General features: G+C 45.7%; 1 protein-coding gene across 2 annotated transcripts in view; it reads left to right on the top strand.

Moving 5' to 3' along the window:
* The first annotated feature begins 9248 nt into the window (after positions 1 to 9248).
* The window catches only part of COL12A1 (collagen type XII alpha 1 chain), a 124176-nt gene continuing 116556 nt past the window's right edge, over positions 9249 to 16868 (top strand). For both annotated transcript variants that reach the window (XM_073006170.1, XM_073006171.1), the window contains exons 1-2: positions 9249 to 9675; positions 12724 to 12831. In XM_073006170.1, the coding sequence (XP_072862271.1) occupies positions 12759 to 12831 (73 nt within the window). In that variant the 5' untranslated portion in view covers positions 9249 to 9675; positions 12724 to 12758. The remainder of the gene's footprint in view (positions 9676 to 12723; positions 12832 to 16868) is intronic.

The raw sequence follows: 16868 nt of genomic DNA, 5'->3' as shown, positions 1-16868 counted from the left end.
GCTGCAACCTTCCCCTCTTCCTCCCTCTGAAGCAGGAACTGATGATGTTGAGGCATCTGGTCTTAGCAGCTCTGTCAGTTGTACTGGGAGTGCTGGGTGGGCCAGGCACATGGAGTGGCATATGTCCTCATGTATTGCGGCAAGTTTTGTTTTGCTTTGACTTTGAAAGACTGCAGATGCAGATATGTTGTGATAGGCGGCAGCCTTCCATGGCTGTATTCTAACCTCAGTCTTGAGACAGGGAGGCAGTGAGTTCTAACATGTTTTACAAAATTCATGACATGCCCAGGAATAGGGTGTCTGGAATAGTGGAAGGAAGATGAGCCAGGCAGCTGGCATCTAGATTGTACTCCTGTCACTATTCAGGTTTTGCAAATGTGAAACAAGGGAGTGGGTTGCAGGAAGTCTAAGGTCCTTTTAAGTTCCGTCACTGTGATAATTTCTATAACCATTAGATCAGGTGTATCACAATTTCATTGCTTTCTTTATAAGTATGCAACTAATCTGTTGAGTATAAAGACAGTAAGAAAATATTACCTGTATTTCCTGAGAAGAAATAAAGCAAAACGTTCTCATATTTGGATATATATTTTAGCATCAATGTTAGTAAGAACAAGAAATAAATAGCATATTGAGTGTCCTTTGGGAAATGAAACTGTACCATGTTTCTGTCTGATTTAAACTTTAAAGTCAGATCAGGTGTGGTGCCTCATGCCTGTCATCCCAGCACTTTGGGAGGCTGAGGCAGGAGGATCACTTGAGGTCAGGTGTTCGAGACCAGTCTGGTCAACTTGGTGAAAGCCCGTCTCTACTAAAAATACAAAAATTAGCGAGGCATGGTAGTGCACACCTGTAGTCCCAGCTACTTGGGAGGCTGAGGCAGGAGAATCGCTTGAACCCGGGAAGCAGAGGTTGCAGTGAGCCGAGATCGTACTACTGTACTCCAGCTTGGGCGACAGAGCCAGACTCCATCTCAAATAAATAAATAAGCAAACCTTAAAGTCAATGACAACAATGAACTAGATTCCTCCCAGGTGTAACATGGAAGTGGGGAGGGTGGAGGTTTGGGAAGCAGACAGGCCTGAGTTTCACACTGGCTCTATTACCCGGCTCATCAACTTTTCCTCTCAGTTTGCAAGTTTCCTCAAAATAATTTTCCTAACTACTATTGGCTAGTAGTTAGGCTGAACCAATAAACACCCACTTGAACCACTGATTTGGGGACCTGTGTGTCCTACAAGTGATTGATTCGTCCTTCTTATCTGCCAGTTCTCTTAATAGATGACTCCTCTGACTCTTCTGGGTGACAAGGCTTAGACTAATGTTTGTCAACCCTCACTGAGCATCAGAATTACCCAGCCAGCTTAAAAAATATACAGATGCCCAGGCCCCACCCTGAGAGTTAGATTTAATTGTCTGAGGCTGGCCCTCAGATATGATTAGTTCAGATGTTCTCAGTCTCCCCTAGTGATTTTTGTTCGTGCAGTCTGGCTTGAGACCTGTCAGCACCACCCCAAGCCATGTGGTGGCCTCACAGTGGGTGTGGCAGAGGTGGAAGGAGTGTTACTGAGGCATCGCAAGGCCCACACAACAGCCATATGGGGAAAAACCCATTATTTGTCTGTCAAGACCCTCACTTTAGTTCCAGGGTAAAAATCTGAATGAGTATTCGCCACTGCTAGAAAGTACAAGATGAGTCATTGCAACTTCATTTTCATCAATAGTGATAAAAATCACAAAGGCACAAGACTTCATTTCAAAAAAGTGTTAATTAAAACAAACTCAATCCTCAATACTTAGTTTTCTAACTCTACTTCCCTGATGTGAACATGGCCTTATGTGTTCCTAACATCAGAGATCAGGAACTTGTATTTTGAGGGCAATTAGTGGTTTTGTTTTAAAGCCATTGCTATCAAGAAAGAAACAAAAATACAAGAAAATAAGCTTCAATAAGTAAAACTACAAACTACCTTTTTTTTTTTTTTAAAAGTAGACCTTGTGTGAGAGTTTGAAATAATTTTCTCAGTTTAAACAATGAGTGAGGACTTTATGTCCCATAGTCTTGATGAGTCTAATGCTTGAGCAGCAGATAGACGGAGGTTGGAGAAAATTTTTTAAGCATTTCCCAGCTGCTTTTTGCGTCACATACAGTGTTATGCATTCAGCCACCCAAGAACAAGCTTGCTGGAGAGCCAAGAAATAACAATGCCATTGTTTTCCCTTTGAATAACTCTGCCTGTTGCACAGAGTGCAAATATGTCTTTTTAGTAGTTTTCTGTGGTTTGCAATTTCCGGAAAAAAAGAGTGTATCACTCTAAAAAAATCTGTATTTGAATCTGAGACACTATTCATATTGTATTAATATAACAGAGAGTGTCCAATAAACTTTACTAGGAAAAATATCCAAGGATTTTGATCACATATAAGACACGTCTAAAGCCATTTTTCATGTCCCCCTACAACTGACTCACCTGCCTCACTTCTCTAATTTTTTTGGCACCATCATCTTTAGATACTGTCTCGTCTTTACTTCCTAAAGCCAGCTACTTTTCTCTTTGCATGCTGCTGCTGTGAGCATCATACAGAGACTCTTAGTGTCTCTTCCTTGGATTCTGGTACCCCCTGCCCCAGTCTCCTTGCTTGCAGGTTGTCTTCCTAGCAAGTTACCCTGAGCCCTGTTGCCAGATTGGACTTGCCTCATGAGATTCTTTATCTATAGTACAGAGATAAAAAATACATTTCATGGACTGGCATATATACAATGCTTTGTGTAGTATCTGAAATACAGTGGGTGCTCTGTAAATTATAGTTATTTCTATATTCAGAGGAATAAAGTCCAGGCTCTCAGCCACTTTTAAGCCCCATTACTATTCCAGTTTTATTGAAAAACATTCCGCTAAAACCACTCTACTTTATTTATTGCCCAACACATTTCTTGCTTTTTGCTATGTTTTCAAGTTCTCATTTTGAATTTTGTGCTTAGAATGCTTACTCCTAGTCCTTTGAAGTCTTCCTTCCCTAGAAATTCTTCAGGGACCACTTCAACATATAATGCTTTCTCCCACCCATGAACTTTTAACAATTCTTATTGTTGGTAGATATTTCTCCACAAGTCTCTCATGTTTCTGCATGTCTGTTGGCAGAGGCTCTGGCTGCCAGCACTTTAGATGATCTCTTCAAGGGTGTTTGCATACTAACGGCTTTGGAAGACAGTGATCATTTCTGTCTCCAGAGCGAAGGGCAAGTTTGTTTACTGTCCAGTGTAACAAAAATAATGCGTCTCTCCAGGGCAAAAGCCAGGCAGCCTTTTTGCCCTCATAAAAGATGTCAGGCTCAGATTCCATTCCTATAATGCAACCCACTGCATTTGCAAGGGTCACCTACCTCTTCTTGTATCGCCCTGTTGGAACTGGGGCTTGAGAAACCGGTGTGAATGATGACCTTGGCTACTGGCTGCTATTACTGTGAGCCATACAGTCCTTTGTTTTTGATTCCTTGTGTGTTCTGTCAGTACCCATGAAACTACAACAGATTAACTTGTTAGCTTTCACATAGGATAAAATCTCAGATCCTTCATATTTATTGATAACTATTATTATTATTTGGTTGTTATAGCTCCTATTTTTTTCATAGCAATCTATTTTTTTTCTCCTTTTTCTTGTCATTGATTTGTGGAGGAACTGGTTCAGGATAAATCTTGTAGATTATCCCTCGGAAGTTTGCACGTCCTGCGTTGAACTGATTGCTCCCTGTGATGTCATTTATCTTGTTCCTATAACCATCTGTTTTTCCCCAAATCATTTTTCACATTGATCTTTCAGCTTTCAATTATCCTCTGTCTCCAAACTTCTCTTGAGTCATATTTGGCTTTCACGTATGTTTATTTCTGGTCTTCATTACTATATTTAAGTTTCTTATGGGCAGGACTTCTTTTGGTTTGCCTTTACAAAAAAAATCTCCCACTATTCCTAGTGAATATTATGACTAGAGTAACAGCATTTGCAGAATGAGTGTTCAGAATAAAAATGATTCAACGAGTCTGATCAGATAACATCCTTTTGCTCTTTCCCACCAGAGGGCGCAACCACATTAGATTTAGGAGCATTTCAAAATCTGGGTTCTTGTCTGCTTTAAATATATCGATGTCAGTATTGTATACATGTAGCTGAATGAATTAGTAAATATACACAAATGAGTTATCAGGCCGGGCGCGGTGGCTCACCCTTTTAATCCCAGCACTTTGGGAGGCCGAGGAAGGCGGATCACTGGAGGTCAGGAGTTCCAGACCAAACATGGTGGCAAACATGGTGAAATCCCCTCTCTACTAAAAATACAAAAATTAGCCAGGCATGATGGCACGCACCTGTAATCCCAGGTACTCAGGAGGATGAGGCATGAGCATCGCTTGAACCTGGGAGGGAGAGGTTGCAGTGCGCTGAAATCGCGACACTACATTCCAGTCTGAGCAACAGAGCCAGACTCCATCTCAGAAAAACAAAACAAAACAAAACAAAACAAAACAAAACAAAACAAAAACGAGTTATCACATGGAGACCTGGTCAGGTTACATGTCACCCTACACAGGGGCTCCTACTGAGAGTAAAGAAACATCTTTTGACTATGATTTCATTATTACCACATTTCAATCTACTAGGTAATTAGTTTAAAAGCCAAGACCAAATCTTGAAAAATGGATTCCTGTGATTCTTCACATTTTCCATCAGTCTGAAAGTGCATTTAAGTATACACATACTGACTGCTGACACACAGAACAGTGGCCTGACTAGAAATTCTCCACCTTATGCTACTTTGATAGTTCCAAAGAAAATAGATTGCAAGATGCCTGTAGTGGTGTGATTTAAACAGTACTGAATTTTATGGAAACAAAGGAAGAAGTGGCAGTGGTTTGTTTTCTTAGCTCTTAAATTAATTAATTTCCTTTTATCTTCTACTTTTTGCTCAAAGAGGTCAGAGCTAACTGGAAAATCAACTCCCAGTAGTACTTGACTCTTGTTAAATCTAAATGATTTATCCTGAGACGTTATTTTATGTAGATACAGTGTTTTTTGAAATGTCATAGTTTCCTGTGCAACCACAGCTTTATTTTTTGTTTGCAATCAGCTTTTTTAGGTTGAAGCAATTATACTTTTTTGAGGTCATATGAGGTTTGAGCTACCACTTTCCATACTAAGCGAACTATGATGCAGTTTCTGCTTTCTGCTCCAAAGTTGCTCATTCGCTAGTAGGGGAGGTTATTTCAGTACAGGTGAGATGGCCTGGGTGAAGTACTTGCAAAGTCCTTTGTAAAGAAGCAGAACTTGTCAAAGAGGCAAGAATGCAGCACGTCCCCTTCCTTCCTTTCAGGATGGTTTGGCCTCAGGATTCCTAAGCTTTGCTAGTGCAGAGAGGGTGGTTGTCTATGGCTTCTCATTTTTAATGTTACAACATTCTGAGCGCACAATCTCGGGAGATTTAAATAGGCCACATACATGAAGTTGCTTCAGGTGTCCCAGCTGTTACTTGACAGAGTTTTGATGGCAAGTCCTTGTCTTACTTATCTTTTTGTCAGCTGCTCTGAGCTTGGCACTGTAAATAGACGGTGCTCATTAAATGTATGTTGATCTGACTTGCACACAGGGATGGAAAGAAGAGGATTCAGACACACAGTTTTTGACTCTTGCTGGTCAGGCTGTCTCTCTGCTTCTGAGAATCAGAGCAGGTGGTGTACTGCCTCCTCTCCTCACTCTTTTATTCCAAGGGGCTTGTGAGAGCTTTCTTCACTCAAGACCCTCACAACTCACGCTGGGGCCAGCCTTAAGAGATAGGCAAGTAGTTCACGTTCAGACGAGGTTTCCCCTTCCTTCTGCACAAGTCAGCCAGAACCTGCAACGGAAGTGTTCTAGAAACTGTCTCACCTGTTGCCAGGAATGCCGGCTAGGTTGACCTCAAACAAATCAGTGAAGAGGCCCCCAATGCCTTTGAAGAAGTTAAGATTACAGAAGTTAAGGGCGCTCTGTAATATTAACTTCTTCCTGAAATCAGTATCTCTTCCCTTGTAAACTCACCCTTTCTTTGAAGAAACTTGAGCAGAGCTTAGAAGCCTTGGGGCAAGAATTTCTGTAGGCAGTTAATTAAACAGCATGAAGAAAGTTGATGCCCCTCTCCCCACTCGTTCTCCCAACCTGCCGCCTCTCAGCCTTGAGAATCAAATACATGAATGAGACTTTTTATGAAAACTCACCCCAAGACTTGTAAACCTGTCAACGACTTCCCAGCTCCACGTTCTCTGTAACTTTAACCTCCCACGCCAGGGTTAGCGCTGACCACTAGGTCGCGCTGTCGGACAAGAAATCTGAGTGTCGGCACCGCCGGGAGCCCAGGACTCAGAGGGTGCAGAGGTGGGAGCTGAACAGAGGAAGCGCGAAGGAGGCAGATCCCGTGATGTCGCCAGAAGAATAAAAGCCACAGAGAGCAACCAAACGGAATAAATCCAACCGGCTATTCCCCAGTCAGTAAATATCACCAACGGATTCCAAAGGGTATTAGGATCTGATGCACCATTGAAAGGGGAAGGATGGAAGAGGGTTACCCGTTCTTTACTGTTTATCATACTGGGAGTCTAGGGTAAAGGCCCCAGGGGACCAACACGCCGACGTCACGCTGGGAGGCCCCCGGAGTGCCTCTTTGTACATATTTGAATTGCACTCGTGTCCCTGGGGAATGAGTGTATTTGAATTAGTTTCTGGAGAAGTCTGTGTGGTCCCCAACCCGGGAGTCCTCTCCTTCCTGTTCTTCTCATCCTACTCTGGAAGTTTTGCCTAAGGATCCTTTTTGTTGAGCTAGAGAGGACGTTTGCAGGTAGTGGTTTGTGTTACCTACACTCCTTTGCAGCAACTATTTTCAGATACGTTAAATCCAAGTATGTGAACAAGAATGCCTCGAGCAAGAGAAGATGCCCACGCGGGTCCCCAGTAAGCTGCTCTTGGCTGGAGAGGGCAATGTGCGCGCCCTCGGGGACAGATGCCTTTTCCACCCAGTCTGCGGCCTCCAGCTGCAGGAAAGGGAAGCCCGTGACTGTATTTGGATCCCCGGAGGGTGACTGCGCAACTCCGGGGTTGGGAGATGCATTGGCAGCTCGGAGCCAAATCAACAAAAGTTCTCTTTTAAACAACAAAAAATCAACATTGGGAGTTCCATGCTCCTCAGTCAACAACACCGCCATCTCTCTCTCTCTCTCTCTCTCTCTCACACACACACACACACACACAGAGAGAGAGTGTGAGAGAAAGCGAGAGAGAGAGAGAGAGAGAGAGAGAGAGAGAGAGAGAACAAACATCTGGGCCGAAATGCAAACACCAGCCAGCTTGGACTGGCGTGCAAAGTAGCAGTTTTCCTTTTCCCTTTCTGGACGGGGTGTCGTTGTCCGGGGGGGCTTCCCTGGCCGTTTTAGGCCGCGGAGCAGGCCAAGGGCGCAGTCCTACTGGGTGCCCGCTTGGCAGCCTGAGGGACTTCTCTGCTCCCGGGCTCCGCCTTTGCGGCTGCCACTAGTCCACGCGCGGCCTGTAAGCCTGGTTGGACTGGGCTCCCTGCTCTTTGCGTGTTGGGTGGGGAGGCGAGTGAAGGGCTAGCTTGGGTGCAGACGCCGGCTGTCGACAAATTCGGGGCTCAGTGATACCAGGGCAATGTGGCTGCAAGCCTGACTGGGCACAGCGTTGAGAAGGTCGGGTGTTCCATCCCCGGGACGCGCTCACGCACTAGGGGTTTGTCAGACACGCTGGTTGTGAGGCTTTGAAGGGGGAAAAGCTTGTGCACTGTGTAGGCTCTTTGTGCGAGCTGCCCAGCTGGACTTCGAGTGGGCTGTGTGCTTGGGGAATGTGCAGAGGCGGCGATTCCTATTTGTCTTCATTGTCTCCCTCTTGTCTTCTCTGTTGCTTTCGCCGGCTCCTGCTGAGGGCAGCCTGGAGAAAGGGGAGCAGAAAGGGGAGCTCCTTACAAGTTCTTATCATTCGAAAGGCAAGTTTGGAGGCTATTGCACCCAGTGGAGAGGGAAGGCCAAATTTGCAGACGTCAGAGCCAAAAGGGAAGAGAGGTTTACATTGGGACCATGCCCTCCGATTCTACGATGGCGGGCGGTCAGTTCCAGAGAAGCAGCTCCTCTGTTCCCTTGCGCCCCACCCCGTTCCTTTGTTGTTCAAAGCTCCCCCAGCCCCCTCTCCCCACCAGCCACGGGAGTAACCCTTGGGCTTCAAGAGGCCAAAACGGTGCAGGGCCTATACTGAGGTCACACGTTATAATCGGAATCTCTCCAGTAGCAATTTTCTGATTTCTTGGTGTGAGTGCTTGAAGCTTCCTCCCGTGCGCCTTGTACGAACTGGCAACCCTAGTACCAGCCTCCTGCCCAGGAACAAGGGGTAGGATGCCAGGATGGAGGAGGCTGTTAAGAAGAGGCGACGGTGTTGGCAGAATATCAGCCGCCTATTTGGCTTCTCCAGTATTGTGTGTGGAGGGGTGCTTTGGGGTTTCAAACTTACTCCTCTTCGCCCCTTTGACCCCGCGAGGTTTTAAGGGCAGAGCTTTCAGTCCGAAGCCTCCGCTCGGGGCCAGGCTTCGCTCTGGTCCGGGTGAGAAGTTTCTGCAGTGGATGGAACTTGTTACTGCGAGGCTTCCTAGTCTGGGGACCCCTGGGTTTCATAGCTTTCCTCTCCCTCTCTTTTGGCGCAACGGAAGCCTCCTAGTTCCGTCCTGAAGACCAGGCGAGTGAGCGAGGACTGGGGAAGCCCATCACTGAGCCCCGCGCGGGCGGCCGTCCGGGTTTCCAACCGCGCTCGGACATTGAAAAAGACAGAAGGCGCGCCGCGTGTACAGACAGTTAGTTAATGGAAATCCTGTAGATCGGTTTTACGTGCACCCAGGACGGGGGGGAGGAAGGTGGAGGTGGCGATGATGAAGGTTGCAGATCGGCAGGAGCGGGGGTGAATGGGTTACGCATCCTTGCATTTCTGAAAATGGGAGTCACTCCCCTTCCCATTGTTCTTAATTTAGACAAATTCATGAAAGAAATCGCAGGGATAGGGAAACCCGAGCTTCCCAGGCCGCCCCGAGTGGCGGAGTACGCGGCTTCCCTTGGCAGGGAGCCCGGCTGCGGCCGTCCCTCCCCGCTCCCTCCCTTCTCCCCGCCCCCGGCGGCCGCCACCTCACGCCGAAGGAATGCTCCGCGATGCACACGCTCCCCAAAGCAGCCTCCTTCACCGCCGGAGGGGCAGACATCACCCCGTGGCAGCCGTCCACCTGCTCAGGCGTGTCGTAACCGAGTAAACTGAGAGCTGGGACCAGCCCTCCATTAAGTAGCCCGCGGCGCGGAGTCTCTTCCCACTTGGCGAAGGCGAACCGCCCCGGAGCGTCCGCGCGCCGGCAGCTGCAGCCTCAGGCGGTGTCCGCTGGTCCTCCGCGCCCGCCTCTGCTCCCGGGATCCTCCTCCTGCTGCGGGACGTCCCCGCCGCTGCCCACGCCTCGGCGGCCGCTGGGTGCTCCCGGGATCCTCCTCCTGCTGCGGGAAGGTGCTCCTGGAGCGCAGCGCCTGTCGCCGGGGCGCGTGGGGGCCACACCGAGCCCCGCTTCTCGGACGCCAGCGAGCCGCTGTCGCTGCCTCTGCCTCACCTGTCGCCGCCGTCCCAGGTCAGCCTGGTTTCCGTCCCCTTTCCCCACCCCGTCGTTCCTACAGACAGCTCGGGAACGGCGTCCAGCTCGCACCTTGCCTGGAGCGGAGCAGAATCCTGGGCCAGGACAGTCTGGACTTGTAACAGTGTCCACGGGCTTGAGCTTTGCCTTGTCTGCTGGGATTTTGTGATTTTGGGGGGTTTTGACGGAGAGGGGATGTTGCTTTTCTTCAGAGCCGAGCACGGTTTTGTGCGCGCAAAGCAGCCCGTTCAGTGTTTCCGTTTCTAGAGGAGTTTCGTCCGTGGATGCTGCCGAGTTCAGGGGAGGGCGCACCGGGTTCGGGGCGGCGGGGCCCTGGTTTCTCGCGGCCGTGGCTTTGTCGGGGAGGGCAGGCTGGCGGCGGGGCGCCGGGAAGGTATTTTGATGACGCACGGTGCGGAATTCTCTGGAGGGCCCGCTGGGTGCTCTGCAGCTCGTCCAGGCTGCACGGGTGTGTGCGGCATCTCGAGACAGATTCCAGGTGGCGTGTTCGGGCTCCTTTCCTCCCCCACCTTTCAGCGCGTCCGAGACGGAGGGTTAGGCCCGCACTGCGCACCAGGGTACTGGTTCTTGTCTCCGGCTCCCTCCCGGTGCCTTGGTGGAGGCGCTATCCCGGGTCTGTGAGATCTCCGCGGCGTTTTCCCACCCAAATATCAAACTTGTGGGGGTCAGAAGGCGTGGGGCGCCCGACGGGTTCACCGAGCGGAGCAGGTACCTCCGAGAGGGCGGCCCCGGGAGCCCCCCAGTGACCCGTTTAGGGCTCCCTGGGACTCTGAGCCGGGCAGACTCTCGGCCCGGACTCGGTAGTCTTCTAATGAATGCTGGAAAGGATGGGACAGGAAAGGAAATGAACACCAAGCTCTCCTTTGGCTAGTGCCAGGTCGTGGTGGGTGGGAGAGGAGGCAGGCGACACGCACGCGGTGTGTGTGTGTGTGTGTGTGTGTGTGTGTCTGTGTGTGAGAGATTTTCTTTTCAACTTGACGCGGGAGTTAAGGAATTGGGTTCTTCCAGCGGGGAACTGGGAGGGGACGAGTTGGCAGAAGGGGCGAGTCCGCTTAGCCCCAACTCCCACCCCAGTGGACGCATTTTTATCCGTGACGGTGAAGTCAGGGAGTCCCCGCTGCCACGTAGGGGCGGCCGCTTTCAGATATTTCTGTCTGAGGATGCTCAATGAATTGTTGCTAAGCATTGAAATGAATGTTTGGGCTGAAAAGGAGAGGAAACATTTTCTTTTTTAAAACATATGGACGCTTGTTTTTTTTTAAAAAAAAATTGTTCTTTTTTAAAACATATGGACGCTTGTTTTTTTAAAAAAAAAAAAAATTGTTCTTTTTTAAAACATATGGATGCTTGGCTGGTTGGCTGAGCTCTAACTGCGTTTCGGGATCCCGGCGCGAGATGATTCGTTTTTGCCGCTAAGTCGGGAAACCGACAGGAGGCGATCGAGACCCGGCAAAAGTGTTTCTACTCAGATTTTTGTTGAGTTCAGCTGTTAAAAAAAAAAAAAAAAAAAATCTGCTCACAGCTTTTCGGTGGGTCGATTGTTCGCCTTTAACTTTTCGCGAGCACGACTGCCAACTGAGTTGGAAATTATTATACCAAAAGTTAAGGCCAGAAGATTGGAACAATGGCCCAGTCTCACCTCTTGCTTTTCACTGATGTCGAAGAGGGTTAGAAATGTCAAACAGTTGTTAATTAGGAAGAAAGAAATTGCTAGACCCCTTAGATACCTAGGGCAGTGCCAAAATTTTAATCTTGGCTTCATAAAAAGGAGCTCTAGGCAGTTTGGCACGCCTGCTCATCAGACATTTAAAATGCAATTTACACACAGGCTGAGGAAAGCTGCCCTCATGCTTTGTGCCAATAATTTGGAAAGTCATCGTGTCAGTTTCTTTTCTCAAAGAGGCCTCGACCTTTGGCTCATTTTTGTATTCCCACTGCAGGACAGTCTCCTATCCCCCTCCGTTTTTCCTGAGGCCTAGGCTGTTGGTTTACAATAATTTATGTACCTCAGACTCAACTCTTTTTATGTTTTGCCACTGGCAGCTTCCCAGTTCAGTTCCTTGCTAGTAGCTTTTGTCTTTGGGTTGAACCTTAGACTATTTTAGGAGATTCCATTCTGTAGACATGGGTTAAGTACCTACTGTGTCCTGGGAAACCACAAAGATGAATAAGATTCTTTGTCTTTAAGGAATTAATAATGTAATTACAAAATTAGAAAAAAATCAGAACAGAACATATTCTCCTCTGGGGCATATATACTTACAATCTTCCAGCTTAAACAAACAGTTAAATACAAAGATTATTATTGATACTTTTTATTTAAAAACACCTTGGAAAAACAGACAAAAGTGTCTTGCTTCTTCCATTTTGCTGCCTTTTTTGTTATTATGTATTTTGGAGTTGTTTTTCCCTCATCTCAGGTAAAGGATTTATCAGATGTGAAAACAACACAGTTAACAGGAGGGTCAGGTTTCAGCTGGGCCTTACATTTTTCTGTATAATCCATTTCAGATCTTAAAGAGCTGCATATTTGAAAGCAGAACAACATGAAGAAAAAAGAGAATTAAAAAGGTTTATTATACTTTTCCAAATTACCCTGAGACCATTAAAGTACAGTTACCTAAAAAGTTCAGCAGCTAGGAAAAAGCAGCCAAATAAAATCCCCAGCTGGAAGAGATATTTAGTTGAGTGAAGGATAAAATGACCTCTGAATTAGCCATTACCCAGGCAGGATGAAATCATGTGGGGGCTGGTAAGGCCTTCACCCAGGATGCTAAGCAGGACCAGTCTCCAGGAGAACAGGACCCTTTTTAAACTTGAACTTCCTCCTAGGGCCATGATTAAACTTCTGTAGACGAACTTGACTTCCACTGCTTCACAATAGGCCCATTATGTGCTGGAGTAGGCCCTGTGGTTATTAAGGCAGATCTGGTCGGGTTCTGGACTAGGTCCAGGCTCCAGTTCTAACCTGGTTCGAGGCCTGCCCAGACCCAGTTCTGATGCGGTCATTGCTTCCTCCCGCAGAGCTCTTCATGCCGCTGTAAGCTCGGAGGCCGAGGATGCGGACCAGGCTTCCCCCAGTGCTTGCCGCCCTGGGCGCGGCCCTGCTCCTGTCTTCCATTGAGGCAGAAGGTAAAAGGCTCCCTTCCCCTTCTCCAAGTGACAATGCAAAATTCGAGAAAGGAAAAAATACATCTTTCTTGCTTCTATTGCTTGCTCTGTTTTTCCTGCGCTTTGTGCTCTCTCCGGTGGTTTCTCTCCTCCAGAGAAACTCCCCTTTCTCCTGAGGTTTGTCCATTTCCCAGCTCTCAGGTCCAGCTCTTTTGTATTCTGCTTAGTGCATTCCATACAGTGCTGTGTGGTCTTCTTGAGCTTGTCTCTGCGGTGTGCTGTCCACACTGCCATCTGCATTGCCGCCTAATGAGAGGACCAGCCACCCGAGAGGGGGCGACGGCTCTAATCATCTCAACCAACAGGACACCTCCGGGTGGCACCCAGGAACCCCGAAGAGCGGGCGCACTGGCTCGCTTGGCTAGAAACCAACCACCTGGCTCGGGGCTGCGACCTCGGTGACAGAACACAATAAAAGACTCCAACAGCGCTGGCTCTGCGCCTCTGTGTGCTTTGTGGGGAGCTCAGTCGGCGGGGCGGATGGTGCGGGCAGATGAGCCAGCAGCCAAGCACCCTAGGGGATGATGGCTGGCAAGCGGAGATCCGGCACCCCGGGTGTTCGCCTGACCCTGTTTGGTTCGCAGGGCTCCAAGGCGCGTGGCCTGGCCTGGCCCAGCTCAGACAGGTTGAGCCTGGGCCAAGGTTTCCAGCCTGGGAAGCGAGCGCGCACCGGAGTTGCTGGGCACCAGCTCCAGGGTCCTGCCCTTGCTCCCTTCTGCCTCCCTCTGGGGGAGCCCGGTGCGTCTGGCCTCCCCGCGGAGGCGGTGGGGCGCTCTGAGATGGGTTTCCTCCTCTAGAAAGTGGAGGGCTTTTGTTAGATGTCCCACCCCATTTTATGGGTTGTATGCGCTTGATGTCTTAATTTCTCAGTGTTCATTAAACAAGCCAGGTCTATATGTCAACCCCATGGCGACTTCTGTGGTCCCTCAGTTGTCATTGGAGACCTGAAAAATTAGTTTTCTTATTCTGCAAGGTAAATGGGGTAATGTCATGAAAGATATCTTTTTTTTTTTTCAATAAAGAAATACCCTTGATGAAGTTAAGGGAGGAAAAAAAACCACTTCTGCAAGTGACAGCTGTGGAAGTTCTGGGTTGAGTTGTGCTTTTTTAGAGGCTGTGGGAAAGTATAGTTGTTTGCATGATTATGCCGAGGTTTTCAAGGTTTCTATAGTGTTTGATTTTCTACTTCGAGACTACAGGTTAAAAAAAAATAGATTAGGGGAAGCAGAGTATTTCCAAAATGTATGGCATGTTTAGTAAAGTGACAGAAAGGTGCTGACTTTTCTTAGCTGATAAATATTTTATGAATGTAGAGTCTTTTCAGAGTGACCTCTGTGAAGTAATATTAAGATGAGGTTGCTTTTAATGTTCCTTTCTATGTCGTTGTTAGGAAGGAATTTTATTTGAGGAACTTCTGGAGGCCCTACTACAGATATTTTTAGATAATTCACTGAAGTGGCCCATTTATTGCTCATTAAGAAAATAGTTATTTGAAAATCAGAAAGAGTTGAGAATTCTTAGAAAAAGAATTAGGCTGGAAATGATGTAAGTGGAAAAAAATTGATTCGGAATTAGATATTGGCTGGTTAGCAAAGTGCAGTTAAAAAGAACAGCTTACTATCTACATTTCTGATTATTCCCATATTATATTTTATCTTTTAAATTTGTATTTATTTCCATATGGTACAGCTCTTTTTTTGCTTTCTTAAATTGTGTCTTTTCTTGTATCCCATCTCCTTAAGTTAGTATTTAATAATTATAGTTTAATAGGATTCATTTTTTGACCTTATTCTCTAGTTTGGCATGGTCAAATAGAAATATGGTATGAGCCACAAATATAAGCCACATATGTAACCTACATTTTTTTTTCTGGTAGCCACATTCAAAATGGAAAAAGAAACAGGATAAATTAAATTTTATAATGTATTTTATTTAACCTAAATTATTTCATCATGGAGCCCATATGAAAATTATTAGTGAGATATTTGACTTTTTTTGTACTATATCTTTGACAATTGGGTGTGTATTTTATACTTGCAGTGCAGTTTATTCTTTAAATTATTTTTATTTTTCCTGAAACAGAGTCTCGCTCTGTTGCCCAGGCTGGAGTGTAGTGGCTTGATCTCGGCTCACTGCAGACTTTGCCTCCTGGGTTCAAGAGATTCCCATGCCTTAACCTCCTGAGTAGCTGGTACTACAGGGGTTTGCCACCATGCTTGGCTAATTTTTGTGTTTTTAGTAGAGATGGGGTTTCACCATGTTGGCCAGGCTGGTCTTGAACCTCTGGCCTCAATCAATCCACCTGCCTTAGCCTCCCAAAGTCTGGGATTACAGGCAGCACTGTTTATTTTGTACTGGCCACATTTCAAGAGCTTGATAGCCACACATGTCTGGTTGCTCCCGTGTTGGACAGCACAGCTCTAGTGTTGACACCTAAGTGGTGCTAGGAGCCTTTGAAGGGCTAACAAAATTTGTGGCCAAAGCCTTTCTGGGGACACTGGGCTGGGACCAGAATTTCTTTGAAATATTTCTGTTGGGGGCATTTCAAAATTTCAACTTGGGACTCTATTTGGTACCATGCCATTTCAATCTGAATCCTAAAGTAGCCACAGTTACGTTTCTTTTCCTTTCATGACTCACACTTGCACTCTTACATTCATACTATTTCATCACCATTTTCTATGACCTTAATGTTTTGTATATTAAAAACCGAATACCTTTTTGAAAACATTAATTAAAATGTTTTGGCATTCACTTTTTGCATTTCTTCCTTTTTATAGTGGTAATATTTTTGTTTTGTTTTTCTTTTGCTTATTTGTATTAGGAGCTATATTTTTCATACTATGTTATCTTGTCCTATAGAAATAAGAGTGGAAATGATTTTTTTCACTTCAGTATTTATAATTTTTAGCCATGGAATAGACTTTATCAACTGTATCACTGCATAGACTTTATCAGCCATATCTGAGTGGCCTAGAATGTATGAATTATTTTTGGTTCATGTATCATACAGTGTGTTAATTATCCTGTAGAAAATTTAACACTTTGCGTTTAAAGGTTAATGGCCAGTATTCCCTGAGAGTTGGACACTTTTCTAATTAATCTAGGATTAGAGATGAACACAGGTTTTGTGAAAAACAGAGTGTTAATTTTGGTTAGTCTGATTTATAGTTTATAATATATAATAAACAATTGAATATTATCAATTCATCTGTGAGTTGTGGCTATAGCTTTGTCTTGTGTCTAGGTTAAGAGACTACTTTGTATATATTTCTATAATCCTATGTCTAATTTGTGTTATAACAGAAATTTCAAACTAGAGGCTAACATAGAGATCATCTATTCTACTCTCATTTTCCAAATGAGAAAATGAGGCCCAGAGAGGCTGAATCACTTGGTCAACTAATGCACCTACTTAGATATGAAAAACAGACAAGACCCCAGTCTTCTAGTCCTAGGTTAGTGCTGGTTTGGTCACACTGTGCTTTCTTTGTGTTTAACAACTGGTTGTTCCAGAAAGTTTAATGAGAGGACACATTTTATAATGTGTATAAAATAATCTGTAGCTTATTCTAAAACATTATCTTTTCAACTGATTATTTATGGTACCTTGAAAACTCAAATGAAATGAATTTCTATATCATGGCAAAGATCATTAAATTTATACTAATTTTGCTTGGCAAACATAAATTAATACCTATAGAATATGGTTAACTCATCACATATTGCACACTTGTCAAGGTTTCTACTATTAAGGTAGTATACTTTCCAGTGTTGTTATCACAGATATCAAACTAAACATCTTACTAGTTCATCAAGATATTTTAGTAGTGTATTATTAGCTTTGATTTATCTATAGCACATTGTATATACTTACCAATACTTATTAGACTCCTCTCCTCCCGCTCATCCATTTTCCCACCTGTCTATCCATCCTTCTCTTCATTCATCTCTGCAGTGGCTGGTAATTTCTTGGACATAGCCCCTTTTTGGGTGCC

Source organism: Chlorocebus sabaeus, chromosome 17 (assembly GCF_047675955.1).
Source record: "Chlorocebus sabaeus isolate Y175 chromosome 17, mChlSab1.0.hap1, whole genome shotgun sequence".
Lineage (NCBI taxonomy): Eukaryota > Metazoa > Chordata > Mammalia > Primates > Cercopithecidae > Chlorocebus > Chlorocebus sabaeus.
This window is presented reverse-complemented; position numbering and strand designations above follow the sequence as displayed.